The 27,305-nt window shown below is 45.3% G+C and overlaps 2 protein-coding genes across 7 annotated transcripts in view; both read left to right on the plus strand.

The window, feature by feature from the left end:
* The first annotated feature begins 277 nt into the window (after positions 1-277).
* Positions 278-3,243, plus strand: LOC1281108 (ammonium transporter Rh type A). Its single transcript, XM_321046.5, has 5 exons — positions 278-649; positions 728-1,515; positions 2,073-2,291; positions 2,358-2,451; positions 2,996-3,243. Exons 1-5 carry the CDS (start codon positions 469-471, stop codon positions 3,124-3,126), a joined length of 1,413 nt encoding a protein of 470 aa, XP_321046.4. The 5' UTR covers positions 278-468; the 3' UTR covers positions 3,127-3,243.
* Positions 3,244-5,982: 2,739 nt separating this feature from the next.
* The window catches only part of LOC1281107 (lateral signaling target protein 2 homolog), a 28,184-nt gene continuing 6,861 nt past the window's right edge, over positions 5,983-27,305 (plus strand). The window contains exons 1-2 of one of the 6 annotated variants that reach the window (XM_321045.6): positions 5,983-6,129; positions 8,437-8,747. In XM_321045.6, the coding sequence (XP_321045.6) occupies positions 8,739-8,747 (9 nt within the window). In that variant the 5' untranslated portion in view covers positions 5,983-6,129; positions 8,437-8,738. The other 5 variants (XM_061643643.1, XM_061643640.1, XM_061643639.1 and 2 more) reach the window with 5 other exon arrangements.

Below are 27,305 nucleotides of genomic sequence, written 5' to 3' on the forward strand. Positions count from 1 at the left end.
AAAGGGGATGGATTTATCTTTGCATAAGGATTCTAAATAAAGTAACACTCTGTGGTAAAATATGCGTTGCTTAAATTATTCCATATTCTATACAAGAACCACTATTTCATGAGTAAGCTCTACACAAATATTGCCCCATTCTTTATGTCCACCTTAAAGCACGCCCATTCTCCCACTGTGTTCAACATCATTATCATCCACCGCGCGCATAGCAGCCACATTCCCGTCTAACCGTCCTACCTTTACAACCCGAATCTCAAATCCCAACCAACATCAACCTATCATCGTTTCTGACACCGAAATCAGTTCCGTTTGGACAGTGCGCGGATAAAAATGTACCACGGCTAGCGCTCCGTGGACTTGTTACGAATCCCCCCCAAAAGCAAGTGACCAAATTATTCAAACCATCAAACGGTTCAACGGTTCTAGGAAAGTGATCTTTCGGAAAGGAGCAAACAACGCCTCATCATGCACACACCAGGATCCTCGACGGCCGGTTACGCACTGCTGCTGATCGTGCAGGTGGTTTTTATAATCGTGTTCGGGTTCTGCACCGATTACGCCAAGGAGCTGTTGCCCGTGAAAAATGAAACAGCCCGAGTCCACAGCCCTGCCGAGTCCGAGGGAGGAAATCTGCGCAAATATCCTCGTAATACCGAATGTTTGCAACGACGGTAATCACGTGCAGCATCTCATACGTGGATTATTCTTACCATCATTTTTTCAGACTTTCAAGACATCCACGTGATGATCTTTGCCGGGTTTGCCTTTCTGATGACGTTTCTGAAGCGGTATGGCTTTAGTGCGTCCGGGCTGAACCTGCTCGTGGCCGCCCTGGTCGTCCAGTGGGCCATCATCATGCGGGGCTGCTACGAGATGGAAGACGGCATCATACCGATCTCGCTACAGAACCTGATCGGGGCGGACATTGCAGCGGCGGCCGTACTGATCAGCATGGGCGCCCTGCTCGGCCGTACGACACCGATCCAGCTACTTATCATGGGCATTCTGGAGATTGCGATCTTCGCTGGCAACGAGTACCTGCAGCTGGAGCTGGTAAAGGCGGCCGATGTCGGTGGCTCGATCACGGTGCACGCATTCGGTGCGTACTTCGGGCTGGCCGTGAGCTTTATGCTACGACCGAAGAAGGAACAGGCGAAGGCCGGTCCGCTGGAAGGGTCATCGTACAGCTCGGACATCAGCGCCATGATCGGGACGATCTTTTTGTGGATCTTCTGGCCCAGCTTCAATTCGGCACTGGTCGATGGAGCGGACCAGGAGCGTGCCATCATCAACACGTATCTTTCGCTCGCCGGAGCGACGGTGACTACGTTCGTGCTGTCCGCGCTAGTGTCCCACGAGCACAAGCTGGACATGGTGCATGTGCAGAACTCGACGCTGGCGGGCGGTGTGGCGGTAGGATCGATCTGCAATCTGCTGATCCACCCGTTCGGTGCACTGATCGTCGGCGTTATGGCAGGCGTTATTTCCGTGCTGGGCTATCGCTTTCTTACGGTATGTATGCGTGGTGTGCTATCTAATGTGGTTTCTCATGTGATTGTTTACCCCGTCGTTATCTAACCAGCGATCTCACTCTCACTCTTTTAGACAGTGTTTTAGACAAACGTGGTTTAGTGATATCATAACCGTGCGCCGTTACCATGGCAGTAGAACGTTTTATCAGCAGCGCAACCTGCTAAATGCTGCTAACAAAATTGTTCCACTGCTCGCCGCACTGTTAGCAACGGTTTAGATTTTAACCTGCTCTCAACACGACTGGATGTTTTCGGATCATTTTCACACCGAGCTGCTAAAAAGTGATCTCAAAGTGCTCTACTTAGCACTCAATAATGATTGGATCAATACGCAGATCGGTGAAGGCGATCGTACAAACTGCCGCGCACGACAGCAGAGCAGCTCATTAGTATCATTGCAAAAACATGCAGATGTTGATCGTGAACACAAAAATCTATTTTTATATGTTCATTTTTTTCGTACACTTTTTAGATATTTGTAAACCATTGCAAAATATTCAAAGCTTCATTTCTCTCTTCGTTTCTTTTTACATCTAGCCCGCCATACTGTCTAACCTGCGCATTGCGGATACGTGCGGTGTGCACAACCTGCACGGCATGCCCGCCGTACTGTCGGCCATCTTCTCCGCCATTTATGCATCGTTTGCAAGTGTCGAAACATACGGCACCTCATTGGCTACGATTTTCCCCGCGATGCAGAATCCGAACGCCACCAATGCCACGTCGGAAATGGAACCGCTGGAATATGTCATCGGGGTAGGCAGTGGTTTGCAGGTTATGAGAAGAAATGCTCTATTAATCCCATTTCCCTTCACTTCACAGGGATATGGCCGTTCCGGTGCTAAGCAGGGTGCTTTCCAGCTGATGGCCATTGGTTTAACGATGGTGATCGCCATTGTTGGCGGGCTGATAACCGGTAAGTGGAGCGATCAGCGATCGCTCGTTCTTCACACATTCGCTCTTCCAAAAGCTCTGTTTTCATGTTGCATTGCGCTGTTCGATAGGAGTGATCGTTAGAATGAACACGTTCGGAGGGCAGCTAACTGCATCGGAGCAGTGCAGCGATGCACTTTGGTGGAAGCTGCAACCAAACGAAAGCCCAAAGCAAGCTCCGAATATTAACTCCGTGCCTAGCATGACGCTCAAGACAAATGTTGCGTTTAAGCGCGCGCTTAAAAGGTGGTTAGTGAAACGAAACATGGCTAGCTCGCTGTTCACTACCGTTCTTGTACCGTGCACATTGAATGTTTAATGGAAAGCGCTGTTGTTCTGTGTATATGTGGTTCATTTTGTTTTATTTCTCCTGCAACAAAAAAATATTCCAAAAATGTGGCTTTGCTTTATGAGATGCACAATTTTAGGCGTATTCAAACAGTTCTTCTTGTATTATTGTTCCATATTCCACAGATTATGCTCTACATGTTTTACTAACTGTCGCTTTTGTTTATTTCAATTTTAAGGATTGATACTCAAATCACCCTCAGTTCGTCAGTTGGAAGAACATGAGCTGCACAAAGACGATGCGTTCTGGGAAACGCCATCAGAAGAGTCGACGAACACTACTAGCACCACCAACGAATCATCCAACTAGTAATAGAAAAAGGATTAAATACAACGAACGAAGAATCTTTCTCTTGAACAGCGTTCAATTCTTCGTAGAGGTCGAATTAAAATAAACCACAGCAAATTACAAATTGTTCATCTAGAAGAGCTTTTTTTATTTTAGTTAAGAGGAACGGTCCCTATAGGCCGTATTGCTTCAACGGAGGAGATCACTTTAATGTGTCTTAATGCATACGGCCGTTTCATAATGTATCGAAATCAAAGAAAAATGTTCAAAAGATGACTCAAAAACAACAAAAAAAAAGAAACTCATTACAAACACACGTCATCTGCGAAAAGATTTCCACCGTGGTTCGTAAATTGATTTCTATTACGATTGAAATCAAGACGCATTTCTCTATCTCTCCCTCTCGCACGCGTTTGCCTATTTAAATTCCATTTTCATGCCAACCGGCTCAATCATCGCAAAAGTCCCTCCCTTCCCCACAGCTGGACCGCATTCCGGATCGCAGATTAAGGCAACGGCAATCCAACCCGCTGAGCACACAAACATGAGCCTTTGCACCGGGAGCACATGGCCAGCGGCCCGTTCGCCCGCCACCCGTGATCGTGTCGGACGGCGCGTTTGCAAATTTTCGTTTGCACGCTCCGGCACACACGCGGCAACGCGTTGGTCACGCTAAGCTGCCATTTTATCACGCGATCATAGCCGCTCTGAGCGCCTGCTTTATACTCTCCATTTCTTTTAATAAGCGTGAAATGTATCACCTGTTCACTTGGTCCCACCTCGTCTGCGTAAAGCCCACTTACCCTCACGTTTGCTTCCACCTTCACGGATCAAGAAGGACCCAGTGTCTGTTTGTGTCGTCGCATGTTTATGCTTCAACCTAAAACTCATCCAAGCCTAATGCTAATGCATTAAACACAGAAGAAGTACAGGGAAATAGTGCAACGTACATTGGCGCGGGCGCGCGAACCGTACGAGGAATATATTATAAACAGTGGCATAAAATTGTCGCATTAGTCTCCGGCTAGCTCGCCTTATTCCCAGCAATCCAATTAACGACGGCCACCGCCGGCCTGGAATGTAACGTCCCTGGACTGTGATGTCACTTCCTCCGGCAGGGCAATAATTTCGTACGTCCTCGGTTGGCCTCGTCCATCGCCCAAAACAGAAGAAAGAAAAAACAAATCGCAAAACAAAAACGCACGCCTGAAATCTATGAACTACCGATCCGATTACCGTTACGCATGATAGAAGGTTAGCAATATTATGTCACATTCCATAATAACCGCGCACCGCGTTTGTCGCAAAACCAGGCACCAGCGCCAAATTAAAAACTAGAAAAAAAAGCGTTCACTCGGTGCTTTCTAATCGAATGAAAAGTGACCCACATTTTGGGGAGAGGCGAACGAACTTTCAATCCTTTTCCCAATGTCCAAGCCCTTGTCGAGTCGGTGTGTCGCCGTCGCTAATTGGTCTCAATCTCGGTGTAATGTCGGTCATCTTCTCGCAAGCAAACCGCCCAACAGGTTACACCTTACACAACCTACCCGAACACAGCACTACCCCACCCCGCAGGGGGCGACACTTCCAGACACTTCCGCAAATGAGCACGCGAAGGTATAATGAACGAAGCCCCACGACACAATGTCCGTGTCTCGCGGGCGGAGGCCATGTTTTCCACCCTCCGCTAGTGGGAGGGAAATTGGAACGGAAAATGGGCAACACCGTGCGGATTGGGAGGGGGTCATTTTCACGCTCCACGCATGCCAGGAGTTTCGCGTGCATGATTCGTAACGATTCCCAGAACGGGCCCCACCGGAGTGTCGTTCGGCGCTGGTCAGCTGGACGTGTTTGTGAGCGTGAACACTGAATGTGGCAATTGTAAGCAGATGGTATAACTTTTAGGGAATGATTTTTTGGGAATGGCTTGGTTGTAATCTGTAAATATCATATTGAAGATAAAGTTACAATGTTTGAGCGCCTTAAGTTATGCAATTTGTGTGGCAAAACTGTCTGATGTAATGTTTTTAACACTCTTGCATAGCTGATTAAAAATATCATCTAATTTTTCATTTCAAATTGTCAAAAATATGAGCACATATTGCAACAACACTACGACCCCCTCCCTCCGTCGTTGGAAAAAGGTTCTGATACCGCCCATATTACACGCAATGTTTATTAGTGTATGAGCTGCTTTCGGTTGATAAATTCGAGGTACACCACCTGACACTCTAAATCTCCTACCTAAGTACAGGCGGTCCCTGAGGTACACGGTTAATGGGGACCGAAAACAGCCGCAAAATAAAGCGTATCTCGAATTTCCGCGTAAGTCGAATCTTGTGATTTTCAGCCTTAATATCGTTAATTTTCATATAATTTTCCAAGTTGGGGGTGATTTAGCCACTTTATTTATTATTTGATATTCTGACTCAAAATAACAGCTTTAAAATATTTGAAATGGGTTCTAAAATTCAATCAAAAGGGAAAATATTTAGCATTTGATAATTGATGTGTCAAATCAGTACAATTTGCCCAAAGAACTGTCAAATTTTGAAAACCGGGTATCTCCGAAGCCCCGTATAACAGATACCATGTATCTCGGGGATCGCCTATAATCATTAATTTCTTCAAAATTCAACAATTAATTTATTATTCATTTTTTTCCTTCACCAGCTACTGACCGCGTCTCAGTGTGCAGGTGCCATATGCCCGGCGCACAGACAGAATGAAAGCAAAAAGCGTACAAATTTAACGAACCAATCGAGCGGATGGGGTATAGGAGCAAACCAACAACAACAAAAAACAAAAACCAATACACCATCCATCCACCAACAAGCAACAACCACGACGCTCCCGAAGACGCGCGCTCTCTCGAACGCATGGTGCGCGGTAATTAGAACCGCAGCTACTGCGCCCGCGATGGAGCAAACACCATCGGGGCAGACGGACCATCATTTCGTTAGCGGCACCCGTCGAGGCAGGCCGCAGTTACTGAGTGTGCAGTGTTTAGCTTCGCACGCAGCCGTAGGTTTCCGTTGTCTATTTTCACTCCCCTCATAATCACCAGCACCCTTCTTCCCGTCGCCTTGCCCCAACGTCTTCGTTCGTTGCGTTGTGTCGAGAAATTAAAGAAAATTCCGTCGGGAAGGGATCCAAGTGTGCGCGCACCGCATTTTCCACGGATATCGTGTACCGCCTGCTGTGCGTGTGTTTATGTGTGTGTGACGGTGCTCATTTCCTCCTGAATCTTTCCGGACGGCTGCCTGTTAGCGAATCGTACAGTAGCGCTGGCCCGTTTGACGCTGTGATCGAACGGAGCAAAATCGATCCGACAGAGCCGATTGGGGCGCGGATGTAACCTATCAGGTGAAACCTAATCATTCGCTCTGTGTGTGTGTATGTGTGTTTCTGTGACTCTCCCTTCTGTTTTCCCACCGAGTAAACGATCGAGAAAGTGAAACGAATCGAGAAAAGTAAAAGCATTAGACAGCTGTGTGTGTTAGTGTTTTTTTGTTTTTGTATTTCCCATTTCTGTGTGAGTTTCGACCGTTACGTGAACCACTTGTGCTGTTCCATTTTTTCCGCACGCCGTGCAAAACCGACGACCGGCCATTTGTGTTTCCCCTTTTCGTCCACGGTATGAGGGGTGGGGAGGGGGGGGGGAGTTCGATCCGGCCAAGTGTTTATTAAATTTGTCCCGAGCAGCATCGCGCAACCCCAACCCGTCCGCCGGAGGGGGCGCGCGATTGTCGCAGTTGAGCGTGTGCGGTGTGAGTGAGCGTACACACGCATCATGCTGCCGCCGTCGCTACGCAGCATAAGCACAGTGGGTGAACGGCAGTAGGCCAGGCGGTTAAAAATAAACACCACACCCTCACACGCAACCACAGTGCCCGGTAGGGAGAGAAGGGGTTGGTGCGACTCTCAGCCCGGCCAGGTAATGATGCTAGACGATGATGGGCGATGATAGCGCAATGAGCTCGGCTTGCATGCCTAACGCAACTTCGCGCATCTATCGGACGTTGTGGTTCGGACGTGAGTGCGCACGCCTCACGCCTCAGCCCTCCAGTTGGCTGCGTCAAGTGGTGCAAAGAACGACATTGAAAAAACGGTGCATCACCGTGTGTGTGTGTGAGTGTGTGGTGTTGGTAGGTTTCAATGCTAGACGCGTTTCGCTGCCTACGATCGAGCGCGATCAATCATACGCACTAACCTCAAAAAGGCTGGTCCCAACACGGTTGTACGTACCATGTACGGGTAGTAAACTGCTGCAACTGTTTCACCGGCTAGTGGTTTTGTGTTTTTTCGCAACTTTTCGGTTTTCTTGTGGCAAAACCCGCTAATCAGTGGTGAAGTAACGAGCGTACGCGCTAAAAGTAACGTGACGCAGCTAACACGAGGAAGTGTGGATACGTCCGCTGATTGCAGCAGTGACAAGTGTGTGTGTGTGTGTGTGTTTGTGGGTGTGTGTTTTTTCTATTTGTTGTTATAGCGCGTCGAGTTGTTGAGGTGTGTTATCATCTAACTTTCAATCCAAATGGCTCCATCCGCCACTTGAGGCTCTACTATCACAGTGTTGCCCAAGTGGGTGTTCCCTGAGCCCCCAAAAACACAAAGCAAAACCTCGAGTGTCCATTTCATTCGATACACCCTCTTCTTCCCCCCAGGTGGGATCACCCACCGGAATGGTAATTCTATCCGCTAAGCTGGATAAGAAGCTTCCTTTCTAACAGCGCCTTTTTGCGTAATACTTCTCCAATTTTTTCGTGTTCCACAACCTTACCACCCCCCTACAAACACAAACGGAAACAAAAACATTCCACAACACAGACACACACACACACACACCGTTTGGAGGATACAATGACGGTTCAACCCCAATGCCTCTGCGTTCTCGGCCAAACGGTGAGGAGCTGACCATGGAGGTCACGGAGTGAAATCGCGAAAATTGTGCTTCGACACAAAAAAACAAAACCAACAACCTTCCTCCGTACGTCGAAATCTTCGAAATTGCACCTCGCAGAATGTGCGTCATCTAGTGCGGCTTGTTGCGTTACCACCACCAACCCCTACCCCTCCCCGTATGGTTTCGGATTCCGCGAGTGTGCACTAGTAGCAACAACAACAACAAATACAACACCGGCTGAAGTAATCCAAACACGCGTCGAAGCGCTTGGAAGCCAATGCCGTTGCGCGGGCCACCCAAGGAAAAGCTGAGAGATGTTCTTTCTGTTTTCTTCTGTCTTTGCTTTTCCAGGGGGGGGCGAGCTATTTCCAACGTTTACGGCTGCAGTGGTATAATCTTATACATATCCTCCTTCAATCCACCAGCCCGAACTAGCGAGAGTGTCGCAGCCGTTGATTGTGCCGTCAGTGCGCGTGTTTATGAGTGGCCTTTCAATTTGTTATCTAATGTGCAGGCGAGTGGTACAGGTTGCAGCGAGACAGATCCAGTAAAGTGTACTGCTGCTGTTTTGTCGCGGAACTGTTCTGTGCCAATCAACTTGTTGTGTGTGTGTGTGTGTTTGTGTGTGTTGAAAAAGTCATGCTTCCGGTCATCGGATTGCTAAACAACTGCTGATCTCACCCACTGATTGCCGCCGTCCGTAAACTTGACCATCGAACAGCGTTAAATGGATACGGTACGTACACAGAAGTTGATGCTATTTTGTACAGGGTGACTCTAAGATGAAGTCGGTGTATAGAAGAATATTTTAAGCAGTATCCATCTTTAGTGTAACTAGTTTCAACATTTGAAGGGTTTTAGAGCTTCTTTTCGATAATCATATGTCATTACCGCAAATTTGCATTGTTATATTCGTGAAACCATAAGCCGTTGTGCACAAAAGAAACAAAATGCAGCGTGTTCCAAGTCGCTTTCATATGCAAACAGAGACATTTTTCAACTGCCCAGCTGTCACAAGTATGTAATTGCTGTTGAAAAGCATCTCACGATCGATGAATGCTACAGTTCACATAGTTCACTCGAACAACCCTGTAATTCGGACCAAGGTTTTATGAGTGAAGTTAAGAGCTCGATCAAAAGAATGTGCTTATAGCAGCATTTGATCTGTTAGACGACTTTTCGATTTTCCACACGAGTTCAATAGGCATGGTAAACTAATACACAATAAGATACAGTAATAAACTATGATGAGAGGCTATCTTTGAATAACTTCCTTTTTATTACAAGATTCTACTTTACTTATACCTTCCATTGCTAGCTGGAAATGATTGTTTACTGCCTCCTGCTCGGAACTACCCTGTGTGCCACTTCCCTCTCTTGTCCTAATGATTGCTGTTAATAATTCAATTTATCACAAATGCTCCACACACCATCCGATAGTCCGGTAGCACCGTGCATGTGAACACGTTAAACACCATCCCGCAACAGACACGTGTATGGGCCATCGACTGTTTGGTGGCAATGTGTTAGGTTTGCTTTGGAGAGTGTTTTCCCTGCTACGTGGCTGTTCCAATCATGCCCGCATAGCGCTAGGGGCGATACGGGCAATTAGTGAAGTGATGTGGTTCGTTAGTTTCTATTCTTCAGCGAGCAAGCTGAAACTGAACAGTGAATCTTGTAAAAAGAAACCCATCACTATTGGTGTTTGCATAATGCATGATCCTCTACTCAGTGGATATTCACCTCCGTTTTTATACACTCAGTTCAATCAACAAGCAACACTGAACCCTTGGAATGCTTCAGCAGCTTATTGCATTGATTGCTGGAACACTTGCTCATGTCCCGTTTATGACTCATGAGAACACGTCTATTTTTATTTTTTTTATTTCACTCCATTTCATATCTCTTAACGGATTTTTTTCAATTAATTGAAATTTTAAATTTGCTGTTCAAAATCTTAGCAAACCGTTACCCGTAAAACCAGTGTGCTGATAAGACAGTATTCCAAAATCTGACGTTTTTTGATAGTACGTCCGGATGTAACGGAGACCAATCAATAGCTTGAAAGTGGTGCCCAGCTGGTGTGTAATCTCAACAAACAACTGTCTGACGGCGAAACAAAAAATATTCCTAATCTTGATCATTGGATCACGTGTGTAATGGGATTGAAGCAGAGAATATTTAATATTTATTTTCTTGAATATGCATTGTCTTTCGTCACCAGCTAGCGTTATGTAAACAGGAATGTGTCGATAAATACCTTCTACCATTTCGCGCTCTCCTCACTAGAGCTGTCCTTCGCATCATCACGTTGCTTCCCATTTCCTCGGCCATTATGCTTTCCATTCTTTGCATGGCCTTTCTTCTTCCCTTTGCCGGGGCTACTGCTACGAGATGGTTGGTCGTTAGATTCACTAACATGCTGCTCATGTTTGGGTACGAATTCCAGTGGTGAAATGGGCAGTGGCATCTTTGCTGGTTGTGCAGGTTGTATAGGAATGTTCATGCGATTTACTACGCTTAAGCTCTTTTCCGTGGCCAGTCCTTTGGGTGGAGTTTTAGGCAAGGTAACTGATAGTTTCGTGGTCTCAACACTCACTGGTCCTTTTACGGCAACCGGCGCTCGGTAGGGCAAAGCATTTGTACCCGGAAGCGCGGCTTTTGGTTTGATAGGCGGGAACGTTGATAGCCCAGTGTTGCCTGGAGACAGTGAACGACGTACCCGATAGTGATTGTACTCTTCTGAGCTTTCGGTTGAAGGTTTATCCTGCTCTGTGTTTAGCTGAGATTTGGTTCCGGCCGTAGCTGCCACGAACGAAACGACCAACACCTGAAGCAACAGAGTTCTTATAGTTCCCATTGTGATAGACAAGGCACTGGAAGAATGGTTTACTACAAGGCCTTTTATATACAGGCGTAAGATGTTAAAAATAGTTGCCGCATTTGCAACCTTAAAACAACATGCATATTAGACACATTTAAAAACGATCAGTACATAACTAAATTACATTATAATAACCGCACTACGCATGACCATCCGTATAAAAGACCATCGGAAGGCGATAGAATTTATCATTTCGTGCCTACTATTTGAAACCGTCCAAACCAACTCAGTTCAACCAACAATGAAGGCTACTCTGTTCTTCTGCTCAATGAAGGGCACGGGCCGTGAAAATGGTAAGGGCAAGAAGAACTAAGGTGACGATTGGTTCGAGTGATGGTTGAAAAATAAAGCATCTTGAAAACAAAACAAAAAGACTTACGTGTGCAGAGTACGAGGAACGCAATCCGAACAAACGCAAAAACGTCTCCATAAATGTTGTTAATGTTTCCTTGGAAGGTTGTTGATTTAACCGACCTTCGACGATATGATCTTCAAAATTGCATGCTATATTAGATAGATTCCACTAAAACTAGATCGCAACGATCACCGATGCTGGATCAAGCGTTTTCGCCGGCTTTTTGCTGATGGATGCGGTGATCATGGCAACGAAGAACGAATAAAACATATTATTTGCATATTTTGTACCCTACCACCATTGGTAAGTTTGTTATATCACGCGAAGCTCACGAAATGAGAATGTATTCTTTGACTACTTTATACTACATAAGAGACTAATATGCTAACTAGCATATTATCAGAAATAAAAGCACTTTTAATTAGCACTTTTAAGATAAAGTTCTCATTGAAAGTAACGCTAAACTAAATTTAAATAAATAAATACATAAATATTTTACTGTGTTATCAAATAACTACAAATGTATGTTTGTTTAGCTATAATGTATCATTTTATTTCCGTATGTTCCGTTCAGTTCTTTCCCTTGCCCTTTCCGTGCTCCTTGGCCTTCTCCTGGCCCTTTCCTCCATTCTGAGCGTGGGCACGACCAGCCTCAGCACGGGATGCAGCGTCGCCCTTCTCCTGTCCCTTGCCCTTGCCGTTGCCAACGCCTACTTTCGAGCCATCGGCAGCTCCAGCGGAAGCTTGTTCCTTTCCTTTGCCCTTGCCCTGTCCCTTGCCATGCTGCTCACTGCTGTTGGCAGAGATAGCCACGACGCACAGGACGACGACCAGGAAGAACAGAGTAGCCTTCATTGTTGTGGGTTGAGTTGAGTTGGTGAGCTGGGTTGGGTGGTTGGTTAAGCTGCTGGTAGCTGGGCTGGTTGTGTTGTTTCGAGTGTTTTTCATCAGTATTTATAGTAGCCAATATGGACATTAGTGCGAATAATGCCCGTGTCAAGCTATTAACTTGCGATCAAGAAAATGAACACTGCATGCAGTAAATGGTTATGCCTAATAGGATGAAAATGAATAGTACTGATCTGCCCCATGATCATGTATTAGATAGTAAATTAATCGAGCTACTGATCGGCAGGTGATCATTTGCAAATATATCCTAGTCAAGTTACTTCTACTTGGGTATCGAGTTCAACACCTTATAGTGTTATCTTTCCACATACGTGTCTTGGTCAAAACCGTCTGTTCAAAGGTATCACAAAATAAAAAGCCCTCTCTTGATCTATGATTGATCAAGAGTTATCGCCAGTGATTCAGCTGAGAAATAACGAGATTTTTTTTTGAAACGAATATATAATATTATTTGTATATTTTCTACACCACACGTATTGGATGTTGGATATTATGTCACGAATTGCTCGACATTCAAGTGCATTCCTTTACTAGAAAATAACATTCAAACGTGGTCAGTTGCATCACAAAAGATATTCAATTAATCTAATGGACTGCTCCAATACTTAATACCACATTGATTCAAACTATTCTCATGACGCTATATTTGTTCAGTTCAGATTCATTTACATCCTTCTTAGCGCAACGTGTATCATACTGGTCCTTGAGCATTTAACAGGAGCTGTTGTCTACAGTGGAATAAACACCATTTCTTCAGCATTATTTCACTGAGTTACAATATATTACCATAGTTTTGTTGCGATATGATGCGACATCAGTTAGCAAACACTCCAGAAAAAGCGACAACTGTCAAAGGGAAAGTGAAGCTTCTTAAGTATAACATGGTTTAAGACGCTTTTCATAGGATTCCCTCTTCACGATCATTTTCTTTCAATCATCTCACATGTATTGTTTTGATATGTTATCAAATAACAACAAATGTTTGTATGTTTAGCTATAATGTATCATTTTATTTCCGTATGTTCCGTTCAGTTCTTTCCCTTGCCCTTTCCGTGCTCCTTGGCCTTCTCCTGGCCCTTTCCTCCATTCTGAGCGTGGGCACGACCAGCCTCAGCACGGGATACAGCGTCGCCCTTCTCCTGTCCCTTGCCCTTGCCGTTGCCAACGCCTACTTTCGAGCCATCGGCAGCTCCAGCGGAAGCTTGTTCCTTTCCTTTGCCCTTGCCCTGTCCCTTGCCATGCTGCTCACTGCTGTTGGCAGAGATAGCCACGACGCACAGGACGACGACCAAGAAGAACAGAGTAGCCTTCATTGTTGTGGGTTGAGTTGGGTTGGTGAGCTGGGTTGGGTGGTTGGTTAAGCTGCTGGTAGCTGGGCTGGTTGTGTTGTTTCGAGGCTAGTTCATCAGTATTTATAGTCAACCAACATGATCGTTAGTGAGAATAACATACGTGTCAAGCTATTAAATTGCGATCAAGAAAATTGCAACTGGATATTGTTCAAGAACAAACAGCGATGACCAACTTGACCGAAAATGATAAATAATGGCGTAATATCACTTAATAGATCGTAATGTCGGGCGGTCCCGTGGTACAGTCGTCAACTCGAACGACTCAATAACATGCCCGTCATGGGTTCAAGCTTAGAATGAACCGTCCCCCCGTAGCAAGGATTGACTATCTAGCTACGTAAGGTAATGAATTAAGTCTCGAAAGCCTGTATAGGTAATGTAAGCCGGCATGGCTGCATAGAACGTTACGCCAACTAAAAGAAGATCGTAATGTCAATACATTGATCGAACTTCTAAGCTCTTAACACTTGATTGATTATGTTTGCGAATAGTTCGTAGAAGATCTTTAACATATGATATATTCGTCTTATTATCATGACTTCTAACTTTTGTGTTCGGATGACCGATGAAGCGTTGAAAATAATGACGCGAACACAAACTACAATTTACAACTTATATTATAAGTAAAATGATAACATCCGTGCCGCGCTGACACACAACCGTTCGCCACCAAAGCCAGATCGGAAGAGAGAGAGCAATTCCTTAATTCTAATTCTCCTAATTCTAATTCTCCTAACTCTCCAGATTTCGCCTTGCCTATCTAGTTTCGCCTCGCCGTTGCGTCGGCCGCCTGACTGGTATCGGCGACTGTCTCCAGCCGCGATCCAGGGGTGAGCAACAATACGATCACAACACTAACATTGTCCGATCAGCTCAACTGATCCTCGGAAAACCTCGGATCTCAGATAAACTAGGCAAAGACCAAACTGATGGTGGCAACATCAGCGGACCTACCAATAACAAATCCAAACCTACATAGGCGTGACGTACAGATAGGTGAACGCACTTTTAAAGTCGTTTCACAATTCACCTATCTCGGGTCAAAGGTCTGCAACGACAATAGCGTGGTAGCTGAGTTGCACGCAAGGATGCTGGCTACCAACCGGTCTTTATACGGCCTGAGCATTCAGTTCACCTCAAAGAACCTGTTGCAACGAACGAAACAGGCAATATATGGCTCCTATATAGTACCGGTGCTAACATACGCCTCTGAGACATGGACACTGTCCAAATATGACAAAACCCTCTTAGCCGCGTTCGAGAGAAAGATGCTTTGAAGGATTCCTGACCCTGTATGGGTGGAAGGACAATGGAGGAGCCGTTATAACGACGAGCTATGCGAGATGTACTGTGACCTCATTGTCGTGCAGCGTATCAAGCATGCCAGGCTCCGATGGGCTGTTGTCCGCAAGAACAGAGGAGGCATGTTAGGCCCAAATTGAGGTCGCAAGATGTCGTTGCGGCGTCCACCATTGAGGCCGTGATAACGGATTGGCAGACGAAAGCGCGAGACCATGAGTGGTTTCGGACACTCCTGAGGCAAGCCAAGACCGCAAAGTACTAGTAGCGCCGGATAAGTAAGATCATTAGAAATACCAAAGATCATATCGTCGAAGGTCGGTTATATCAACAACCTTCCACGTAAATATCAACAACATTTATGGAAATGTGTTTGCGTTTGTTCGGATTGCGTTCCTCATACTCTGCACACGTAAAACTTTTGGTTTTGTTTTCAAGATGCTTTATTGTTCAACCATCGCTCGAACCAATCGTCACTTTAGTTCTTCTTGCCCTTGCCATTTTCACGGCCCTTGCCGTGTTCCTTCTGCTGCTCCTGCTTTCCCTTTCCTTTCGGGCTCTCCATGCGACGCGACGATCCTTCCATCTCACGATCCATACCGCCCTTTCCTCCCTTGCCACCCTTTCCTCCCTTGCCACCCTTTCCGCCCTTTCCACCTTGGCTCTCCTCCGAGCTACCACCCTGTTGTCCATCCTCCATCGATCCCGACTCGTCCTGTCTGTTGCCCTTGCCCTTGCCCTGTACTTCGGACTTTCCCTTTCCACCCCGCTTCTGTTCGGATTGTGGAGCAGCCAGAGCCACTGCGCACAGGACGACGACCAGGAAGAACAGAGTAGCCTTCATTGTTGGTTCGACAGGGTTGGATTGGTTGGTTGGAGCTAGGTTGGCTGGTTGGTTAAGCTGGTGGTAGCTGGGCTAGTTGTGCTGTTTCGAGGCTAGTTCATCGATATTTATAGTCAACCAATATGATCGTTAGTGAGAATAACATACGTGTCAAGCTATCAAATTGCGATCAAGAAAATTGCAACTGGATATTGTCCAAGGACATACATTAATGACCAACTTGACCGAAAATAAGAAATAATGGCCTAATATCACTTAATAGATCGTAATGTCGGGCGGTCCCGTGGTACAGTCGTCAACTCGAACGACTTAATAACATGCCCGTCATGGGTTCAAGCTCAGAATGAACCGTCCCCCCGTAGCAAGGATTGACTATCTAGCTACGTGGTAATGAATTAAGTCTCGAAAGCCTGTATAGGTAATGTAAGCCGGCATGGCCGCGTAGAACGTTACGCCAACTAAAAGAAGATCGTAATGTCAATACATTGATCGAACTTCTAAGCTCTTAACACTTGATTGATTATGTTTGCGAATAGTTCGTAGAAGATCTTTAACATACGACATATTCGACTTATTATCATGACTTCTAACATTGTCCGATCAGCTCAACTGCTGATTCATTTCGACGATCTTCCCTGCATTAATCGTGGTTCACACGTTCCAAAACATAAACAAAATCAATGTGCCACTTGGTAGTCTTTCCATGCATGTTTAGCAGGTAATTCCAAGAAATTCTCATAATTATCAAAACACTAAAATTCCTTTTATCAAAAGCCACTTTTGGAATCCCGGCCAAACTGATACGGTTAGTTAAAATGACTATGACCAACATCACTTGCCAGGCGAAGGTTGAGGGAAAACTCTCAAGGCTTTTTGCTACCATTAAAGGTCTGCGCCAGGGGGACGAGCTTGCCTGTCTCATATTCTACTTAGCGCCAGAGAGGGCCATCCAGGACTCGAGGTTGGAAGCTTCGGGAACCATCTTCTATGAGTCAACCCATATCCTGGCATATGCTGATGATATAGACATCAATGGTGTGCGGCACTCCTATGTAGCAGAAGCCTACCAAGGGATCGAGTAGGCGGCAGAGAACCTCGGATTGCAGATAAACTAGGCAAAGACCAAACTGTTGATTCAAAGATCATATCGTTGAAGTTCAGTTATATCAACAACCTTCCACATAAATATCAACATCATTTACGGAAACGTTTTTGCGTTTGTTCGGATTGCGTTCCTCATACTCTGCACAAATAAGTTTCTTTGGTTTGTTTTCAAGATGCTTTATTGTTCAACCATCGCTCGAACCAATCGTCACCTTAGTTCTTCTTGCCCTTGCCATTTTCACGGCCCTTGCCGTGTTCCTTCTGCTGCTCCTGCTTTCCCTTTCCTTTCGGGCTCTCCATGCGACGCGACGATCCTTCCATCTCACGATCCATACCGCCCTTTCCTCCCTTGCCACCCTTTCCGCCCTTTCCGCCCTTTCCACCTTGGCTCTCCTCCGAGCTAGCACCCTGCTGTCCGTCCTCCATCGATCCCGACTCGCCCTGTCGATTGCCCTTGCCCTTGCCCTGTACTTCGGACTTTCCCTTTCCACCCCGCTTCTGTTCGGATTGTGGAGCAGCCAGAGCCACTGCGCACAGGACGACGACCAGGAAGAACAGAGTAGCCTTCATTGTTGGTTCGACAGGGTTGGATTGGTTGGTTGGAGCTAGGATGGCTGGTTGGTTAAGCTGCTGGTAGCTGGGCTAGTTGTGCTGTTTCGAGGCTAGTTCATCGATATTTATAGTCAACCAACATCATCATTAGTGAGAATAATACCCGTGTAAAGCTATTAAATTGCGATCAAGAAAATGAACACTGCAGGCAGTAAATGGTTATGCCTAATAAGATGAAAATAAAGAAAAATGATCTGGCACATGATCATGTATGAAATGTGATTCATGCAGCAAGTTCATGCGTTTCTCCATTCCTTGTTGTATTCAATCTCTGTAAGATGATCGAGCTACTGATATGCAGGTGATCATTTGCAAATATATCCTAGTTAAATGTCTTCTATTTGAGGCTCAAGTCCAACACCTTATGCTGTTGTCTTTCCACATCCGTGTCTTCCTCAAAACCGTCTGATCAAAGAACCCCCACCAAATATGGATCGCTCTCTTGATCGATAATTGATAAAGAGTCATCGCCAGTGTTTTAACTGAGGAAAAATGTGATTTTTGTTTGGAACGAATATATAATATAATTTATATATTTTCTACACCACACATATTCGTAAGTTTGATATTATGTCATGAATTACTCGACATTCAAGTGCATTCCTTGACTAGTAAATATGATGCAAACATGGTCAGCTACATCATAACAGATATTCATTTAGTCTGATGGACGGCTCCAATACTCAAAACCACGATGATTCTGTTCGCATTACGGTATATGGGTTCAGTTCAGATTCATTTACATCATTCATAGCACAACGTGTATCATACTGGTCCATGAGCATTTAACAGGAGTTATAGTCTACAGTAGAATATAAACCATTCCATCGGCATTATTTCACTGAGTTACAATATATTACCATAGTTTTGTTGCGATATGATGCGACAGCAGTTAGCAAACACTCTTCATGATCATTTCTTTCAATCAGCTCACATGTATTGTTTTGATGTGTTATCAAATAACTACAAATGTATGTATGTTTAGCTATAATGTATCATTTTATTTCCGTATGTTCCGTTCAGTTCTTTCCCTTGCCCTTTCCGTGCTCCTTGGTCTTCTCCTGGCCCTTTCCTCCATTCTGAGCATGGGCACGGCCAGCCTCAGCACGGGATGCAGCGTCGCCCTTCTCCTGTCCCTTGCCCTTGCCGTTGCCAACGCCTACTTTCGAGCCATCGGCAGCTCCAGCGGAAGCTTGTTCCTTTCCTTTGCCCTTGCCCTGTCCCTTGCCATGCTGCTCACTGCTGTTGGCAGAGATAGCCACGACGCACAGGACGACGACCAGGAAGAACAGAGTAGCCTTCATTGTTGTGGGTTGAGTTGGGTTGGTGAGCTGGGTTGGGTGGTTGGTTAAGCTGCTGGTAGCTGAGCTGGTTGTGTTTTTTCGAGGGTTGTTCATCAGTATTTATAGTCAACCAACATGATCGTTAGTGATATTAACATACTTGTCAAGCTATTAAATTGCGATCAAGAAAATTGCAACTGGATATTGTTCAAGGACAAACAGCGATGGCCAAAATGACTAAAAATGAGAAATAATGGCCTAATATCACTTAATAGATCGTAATGTCGGGCGGTCCCGTGGTACAGTCGTCAACTCGAACGACTCAATAACATGCCCGTCATGGGTTCAAGCTCAGAATGAACCGTCCCTTCGTAGCAAGGATTGACTATCTAGCTACGTGGTAATGAATTAAGTCTCGAAAGCCTGTATAGGTAATGTAAGCCGGCATGGCCGCGTAGAATGTTACGCCAACTAAAAGAAGATCGTAATGTCAATACATTGATCGAACTTCTAAGCTCTTAACACTTGATTGATTATGTTTGCGAATAGTTCGTAGAAGATCTTTAACATATGATATATTCGTCTTATTATCATGACTTCTAACATTGTCCGATCAGCTCAACTGCTGATTCATTTCGACGATCTTCCCTGCATTAATCGTGGTTCACACGTTCCAAAACATAAACAAAATCAATGTGCCACTTGGTAGTCTTTCCATGCATGTTTAGCAGGTAATTCCAAGAAATTCTCATAATTATCAAAACACTAAAATTCCTTTTATCAAAAGCCACTTTTGGAATCCCGGCCAAACTGATACGGTTAGTTAAAATGACTATGACCAACATCACTTGCCAGGTGAAGGTTGAGGGAAAACTCTCAAGGCTTTTTGCTACCATTAAAGGTCTGCGCCAGGGGGACGAGCTTGCCTGTCTCATATTCTACTTAGCGCCAGAGAGGGCCATCCAGGACTCGAGGTTGGAAGCTTCGGGAACCATCTTCTATGAGTCAACCCATATCCTGGCATATGCTGATGATATAGACATCAATGGTGTGCGGCACTCCTATGTAGCAGAAGCCTACCAAGGGATCGAGTAGGCGGCAGAGAACCTCGGATTGCAGATAAACTAGGCAAAGACCAAACTGTTGATTCAAAGATCATATCGTTGAAGTTCAGTTATATCAACAACCTTCCACATAAATATCAACATCATTTACGGAAATGTTTTTGCGTTTGTTCGGATTGCGTTCCTCATACTCTGCACAAATAAGTTTCTTTGGTTTGTTTTCAAGCTGCTTTATTGTTCAACCATCGCTCGAACCAATCGTCACCTTAGTTCTTCTTGCCTTTGCCATTTTCACGGCCCTTGCCGTGTTCCTTCTGCTGCTCCTGCTTTCCCTTTCCTTTCGGGCTCTCCATGCGACGCGACGAGCCTTCCATCTCACGATCCATACCGCCCTTTCCTCCCTTGCCACCCTTTCCGCCTTTTCCGCCCTTTCCACCTTGGCTCTCCTCCGAGCTACCACCCTGCTGTCCGTCCTCCATCGATCCCGACTCGCCCTGTCGGTTGCCCTTGCCCTTGCCCTGTACTTCGGACTTTCCCTTTCCACCCCGCTTCTGTTCGGATTGTGGAGCAGCCAGAGCCACTGCGCACAGGACGACGACCAGGAAGAACAGAGTAGCCTTCATTGTTGGTTGGACAGGGTTGGATTGGTTGGTTGGAGCTAGGATGGCTGGTTGGTTAAGCTGCTGGTAGCTGGGCTGGTTGTGCTGTTTCGAGGCTAGTTCATCGATATTTATAGTCAACCAACATGATCGTTAGTGACAATAACATACGTGTCAATTATTACTATTAAATTACTATTAAATGGCAATTATTACTATTAAATTGCGATCAAGAAAATTGCAACTGGATATTGTTCAAGGACAAACAGCGATGGCCAAAATCACTAAAAATGAGAAATAATGGCGTAATATTACTTAATAGATCGTAATGTCAACGCATTGATCGAACATCTAAGCTTTTCTTACTTGATTGATTATGTTTGCGAATAGTTCGTAGAAGATCTTTAACATATGATATATTCGTCTTATTATCATGACTTCTAACTTTTGTGTTCGGATGACCGATGAAGCGTTGAAAATAATGACGCGAACACAAACTACAATTTACAACTTATATTATAAGTAAAATGATAACATCCGTGCCGCGCTGACACACAACCGTTCGCCACCAAAGCCAGATCGGAAGAGAGAGAGCAATTCCTTAATTCTAATTCTCCTAATTCTAATTCTCCTAACTCTCCAGATTTCGCCTTGCCTATCTAGTTTCGCCTCGCCGTTGCGTCGGCCGCCTGACTGGTATCGGCGACTGTCTCCAGCCGCGATCCAGGGGTGAGCAACAATACGATCACAACACTAACATTGTCCGATCAGCTCAACTGATCCTCGGAAAACCTCGGATCTCAGATAAACTAGGCAAAGACCAAACTGATGGTGGCAACATCAGCGGACCTACCAATAACAAATCCAAACCTACATAGGCGTGACATACAGATAGATGAACGCCCTTTTGAAGTCATTTCAGAATTCACCTACCTCGGGTCAAAGGTCTGCAACGACGATAGCGTGGTAGCTGAGTTGCACGCAAGGATGCTGGCTACCAACCGGTCTTTATACGGCCTGAGCATTCAGTTCACCTCAAAGAACCTGTTGCAACGAACGAAACAGGCAATATATGGCTCCTATATAGTACCGGTGCTAACATACGCCTCTGAGACATGGACACTGTCCAAATATGACAAAACCCTCTTAGCCGCGTTCGAGAGAAAGATGCTTTGAAGGATTCCTGACCCTGTATGGGTGGAAGGACAATGGAGGAGCCGTTATAACGACGAGCTATGCGAGATGTACGGTGACCTCATTGTCGTGCAGCGTATCAAGCATGCCAGGCTCCGATGGGCTGTTGTCCGCAAGAACAGAGGAGGCATGTTAGGCCCAAATTGAGGTCGCAAGATGTCGTTGCGGCATCCACCATTGAGGCCGTGATAACGGATTGGCAGACGAAAGCGCGAGACCATGAGTGGTTTCGGACACTCCTGAGGCAAGCCAAGACCGCAAAGTACTAGTAGCGCCGGATAAGTAAGATCATTAGAAATACCAAAGATCATATCGTCGAAGGTCGGTTATATCAACAACCTTCCACGTAAATATCAACAACATTTATGGAAATGTGTTTGCGTTTGTTCGGATTGCGTTCCTCATACTCTGCACACGTAAAACTTTTGGTTTTGTTTTCAAGATGCTTTATTGTTCAACCATCGCTCGAACCAATCGTCACTTTAGTTCTTCTTGCCCTTGCCATTTTCACGGCCCTTGCCGTGTTCCTTCTGCTGCTCCTGCTTTCCCTTTCCTTTCGGGCTCTCCATGCGACGCGACGATCCTTCCATCTCACGATCCATACCGCCCTTTCCTCCCTTGCCACCCTTTCCTCCCTTGCCACCCTTTCCGCCCTTTCCACCTTGGCTCTCCTCCGAGCTACCACCCTGCTGTCCATCCTCCAGCGATCCCGACTCGTCCTGTCTGTTGCCCTTGCCCTTGCCCTGTACTTCGGACTTTCCCTTTCCACCCCGCTTCTGTTCGGATTGTGGAGCAGCCAGAGCCACTGCGCACAGGACGACGACCAGGAAGAACAGAGTAGCCTTCATTGTTGGTTCGACAGGGTTGGATTGGTTGGTTGGAGCTAGGTTGGCTGGTTGGTTAAGCTGCTGGTAGCTGGGCTAGTTGTGCTGTTTCGAGGCTAGTTCATCGATATTTATAGTCAACCAATATGATCGTTAGTGAGAATAACATACGTGTCAAGCTATCAAATTGCGATCAAGAAAATTGCAACTGGATATTGTCCAAGGACATACATTAATGACCAACTTGACCGAAAATAAGAAATAATGGCCTAATATCACTTAATAGATCGTAATGTCGGGCGGTCCCGTGGTACAGTCGTCAACTCGAACGACTTAATAACATGCCCGTCATGGGTTCAAGCTCAGAATGAACCGTCCCCCCGTAGCAAGGATTGACTATCTAGCTACGTGGTAATGAATTAAGTCTCGAAAGCCTGTATAGGTAATGTAAGCCGGCATGGCCGCGTAGAACGTTACGCCAACTGAAAGAAGATCGTAATGTCAATACATTGATCGAACTTCTAAGCTCTTAACACTTGATTGATTATGTTTGCGAATAGTTCGTAGAAGATCTTTAACATACGACATATTCGACTTATTATCATGACTTCTAACATTGTCCGATCAGCTCAACTGCTGATTCATTTCGACGATCTTCCCTGCATTAATCGTGGTTCACACGTTCCAAAACATAAACAAAATCAATGTGCCACTTGGTAGTCTTTCCATGCATGTTTAGCAGGTAATTCCAAGAAATTCTCATAATTATCAAAACACTAAAATTCCTTTTATCAAAAGCCACTTTTGGAATCCCGGCCAAACTGATACGGTTAGTTAAAATGACTATGACCAACATCACTTGCCAGGTGAAGGTTGAGGGAAAACTCTCAAGGCTTTTTGCTACCATTAAAGGTCTGCGCCAGGGGGACGAGCTTGCCTGTCTCATATTCTACTTAGCGCCAGAGAGGGCCATCCAGGACTTGAGGTTGGAAGCTTCGGGAACCATCTTCTATGAGTCAACCCATATCCTGGCATATGCTGATGATATAGACATCAATGGTGTGCGGCACTCCTATGTAGCAGAAGCCTACCAAGGGATCGAGTAGGCGGCAGAGAACCTCGGATTGCAGATAAACTAGGCAAAGACCAAACTGTTGATTCAAAGATCATATCGTTGAAGTTCAGTTATATCAACAACCTTCCACATAAATATCAACATCATTTACGGAAACGTTTTTGCGTTTGTTCGGATTGCGTTCCTCATACTCTGCACAAATAAGTTTCTTTGGTTTGTTTTCAAGATGCTTTATTGTTCAACCATCGCTCGAACCAATCGTCACCTTAGTTCTTCTTGCCCTTGCCATTTTCACGGCCCTTGCCGTGTTCCTTCTGCTGCTCCTGCTTTCCCTTTCCTTTCGGGCTCTCCATGCGACGCGACGATCCTTCCATCTCACGATCCATACCGCCCTTTCCTCCCTTGCCACCCTTTCCGCCCTTTCCGCCCTTTCCACCTTGGCTCTCCTCCGAGCTAGCACCCTGCTGTCCGTCCTCCATCGATCCCGACTCGCCCTGTCGATTGCCCTTGCCCTTGCCCTGTACTTCGGACTTTCCCTTTCCACCCCGCTTCTGTTCGGATTGTGGAGCAGCCAGAGCCACTGCGCACAGGACGACGACCAGGAAGAACAGAGTAGCCTTCATTGTTGGTTCGACAGGGTTGGATTGGTTGGTTGGAGCTAGGATGGCTGGTTGGTTAAGCTGCTGGTAGCTGGGCTAGTTGTGCTGTTTCGAGGCTAGTTCATCGATATTTATAGTCAACCAACATCATCATTAGTGAGAATAATACCCGTGTAAAGCTATTAAATTGCGATCAAGAAAATGAACACTGCAGGCAGTAAATGGTTATGCCTAATAAGATGAAAATAAAGAAAAATGATCTGGCACATGATCATGTATGAAATGTGATTCATGCAGCAAGTTCATGCGTTTCTCCATTCCTTGTTGTATTCAATCTCTGTAAGATGATCGAGCTACTGATATGCAGGTGATCATTTGCAAATATATCCTAGTTAAATGTCTTCTATTTGAGGCTCGAGTCCAACACCTTATGCTGTTGTCTTTCCACATCCGTGTCTTCCTCAAAACCGTCTGATCAAAGAACCCCCACCAAATATGGATCGCTCTCTTGATCGATAATTGATAAAGAGTCATCGCCAGTGTTTTAACTGAGGAAAAATGTGATTTTTGTTTGGAACGAATATATAATATAATTTATATATTTTCTACACCACACATATTCGTAAGTTTGATATTATGTCATGAATTACTCGACATTCAAGTGCATTCCTTGACTAGTAAATATGATGCAAACATGGTCAGCTACATCATAACAGATATTCATTTAGTCTGATGGACGGCTCCAATACTCAAAACCACGATGATTCTGTTCGCATTACGGTATATGGGTTCAGTTCAGATTCATTTACATCATTCATAGCACAACGTGTATCATACTGGTCCATGAGCATTTAACAGGAGTTATAGTCTACAGTAGAATATAAACCATTCCATCGGCATTATTTCACTGAGTTACAATATATTACCATAGTTTTGTTGCGATATGATGCGACAGCAGTTAGCAAACACTCTTCATGATCATTTCTTTCAATCAGCTCACATGTATTGTTTTGATGTGTTATCAAATAACTACAAATGTATGTATGTTTAGCTATAATGTATCATTTTATTTCCGTATGTTCCGTTCAGTTCTTTCCCTTGCCCTTTCCGTGCTCCTTGGTCTTCTCCTGGCCCTTTCCTCCATTCTGAGCATGGGCACGGCCAGCCTCAGCACGGGATGCAGCGTCGCCCTTCTCCTGTCCCTTGCCCTTGCCGTTGCCAACGCCTACTTTCGAGCCATCGGCAGCTCCAGCGGAAGCTTGTTCCTTTCCTTTGCCCTTGCCCTGTCCCTTGCCATGCTGCTCACTGCTGTTGGCAGAGATAGCCACGACGCACAGGACGACGACCAGGAAGAACAGAGTAGCCTTCATTGTTGTGGGTTGAGTTGGGTTGGTGAGCTGGGTTGGGTGGTTGGTTAAGCTGCTGGTAGCTGAGCTGGTTGTGTTTTTTCGAGGGTTGTTCATCAGTATTTATAGTCAACCAACATGATCGTTAGTGATATTAACATACTTGTCAAGCTATTAAATTGCGATCAAGAAAATTGCAACTGGATATTGTTCAAGGACAAACAGCGATGGCCAAAATGACTAAAAATGAGAAATAATGGCCTAATATCACTTAATAGATCGTAATGTCGGGCGGTCCCGTGGTACAGTCGTCAACTCGAACGACTCAATAACATGCCCGTCATGGGTTCAAGCTCAGAATGAACCGTCCCTTCGTAGCAAGGATTGACTATCTAGCTACGTGGTAATGAATTAAGTCTCGAAAGCCTGTATAGGTAATGTAAGCCGGCATGGCCGCGTAGAATGTTACGCCAACTAAAAGAAGATCGTAATGTCAATACATTGATCGAACTTCTAAGCTCTTAACACTTGATTGATTATGTTTGCGAATAGTTCGTAGAAGATCTTTAACATATGATATATTCGTCTTATTATCATGACTTCTAACATTGTCCGATCAGCTCAACTGCTGATTCATTTCGACGATCTTCCCTGCATTAATCGTGGTTCACACGTTCCAAAACATAAACAAAATCAATGTGCCACTTGGTAGTCTTTCCATGCATGTTTAGCAGGTAATTCCAAGAAATTCTCATAATTATCAAAACACTAAAATTCCTTTTATCAAAAGCCACTTTTGGAATCCCGGCCAAACTGATACGGTTAGTTAAAATGACTATGACCAACATCACTTGCCAGGTGAAGGTTGAGGGAAAACTCTCAAGGCTTTTTGCTACCATTAAAGGTCTGCGCCAGGGGGACGAGCTTGCCTGTCTCATATTCTACTTAGCGCCAGAGAGGGCCATCCAGGACTCGAGGTTGGAAGCTTCGGGAACCATCTTCTATGAGTCAACCCATATCCTGGCATATGCTGATGATATAGACATCAATGGTGTGCGGCACTCCTATGTAGCAGAAGCCTACCAAGGGATCGAGTAGGCGGCAGAGAACCTCGGATTGCAGATAAACTAGGCAAAGACCAAACTGTTGATTCAAAGATCATATCGTTGAAGTTCAGTTATATCAACAACCTTCCACATAAATATCAACATCATTTACGGAAATGTTTTTGCGTTTGTTCGGATTGCGTTCCTCATACTCTGCACAAATAAGTTTCTTTGGTTTGTTTTCAAGCTGCTTTATTGTTCAACCATCGCTCGAACCAATCGTCACCTTAGTTCTTCTTGCCTTTGCCATTTTCACGGCCCTTGCCGTGTTCCTTCTGCTGCTCCTGCTTTCCCTTTCCTTTCGGGCTCTCCATGCGACGCGACGAGCCTTCCATCTCACGATCCATACCGCCCTTTCCTCCCTTGCCACCCTTTCCGCCTTTTCCGCCCTTTCCACCTTGGCTCTCCTCCGAGCTACCACCCTGCTGTCCGTCCTCCATCGATCCCGACTCGCCCTGTCGGTTGCCCTTGCCCTTGCCCTGTACTTCGGACTTTCCCTTTCCACCCCGCTTCTGTTCGGATTGTGGAGCAGCCAGAGCCACTGCGCACAGGACGACGACCAGGAAGAACAGAGTAGCCTTCATTGTTGGTTGGACAGGGTTGGATTGGTTGGTTGGAGCTAGGATGGCTGGTTGGTTAAGCTGCTGGTAGCTGGGCTGGTTGTGCTGTTTCGAGGCTAGTTCATCGATATTTATAGTCAACCAACATGATCGTTAGTGACAATAACATACGTGTCAATTATTACTATTAAATTACTATTAAATGGCAATTATTACTATTAAATTGCGATCAAGAAAATTGCAACTGGATATTGTTCAAGGACAAACAGCGATGGCCAAAATCAC

Source organism: Anopheles gambiae, chromosome 2 (assembly GCF_943734735.2).
Source record: "Anopheles gambiae chromosome 2, idAnoGambNW_F1_1, whole genome shotgun sequence".
Classification (NCBI taxonomy): Eukaryota; Metazoa; Arthropoda; class Insecta; order Diptera; family Culicidae; genus Anopheles; species Anopheles gambiae.

Excerpts from the sequence above, each read along its gene's own strand:
- LOC1281108 (XM_321046.5), top strand. The coding sequence starts at position 469 with ATGCACACACCAGGATCCTCGACGGCCGGTTACGCACTGCTGCTGATC. Across the intron at positions 2,292-2,357 it reads CGCTGGAATATGTCATCGGG|GGATATGGCCGTTCCGGTGC; the intron begins GTAGGCAGTGGT and ends TTCACTTCACAG. Across the intron at positions 2,452-2,995 it reads TGTTGGCGGGCTGATAACCG|GATTGATACTCAAATCACCC; the intron begins GTAAGTGGAGCG and ends TTCAATTTTAAG.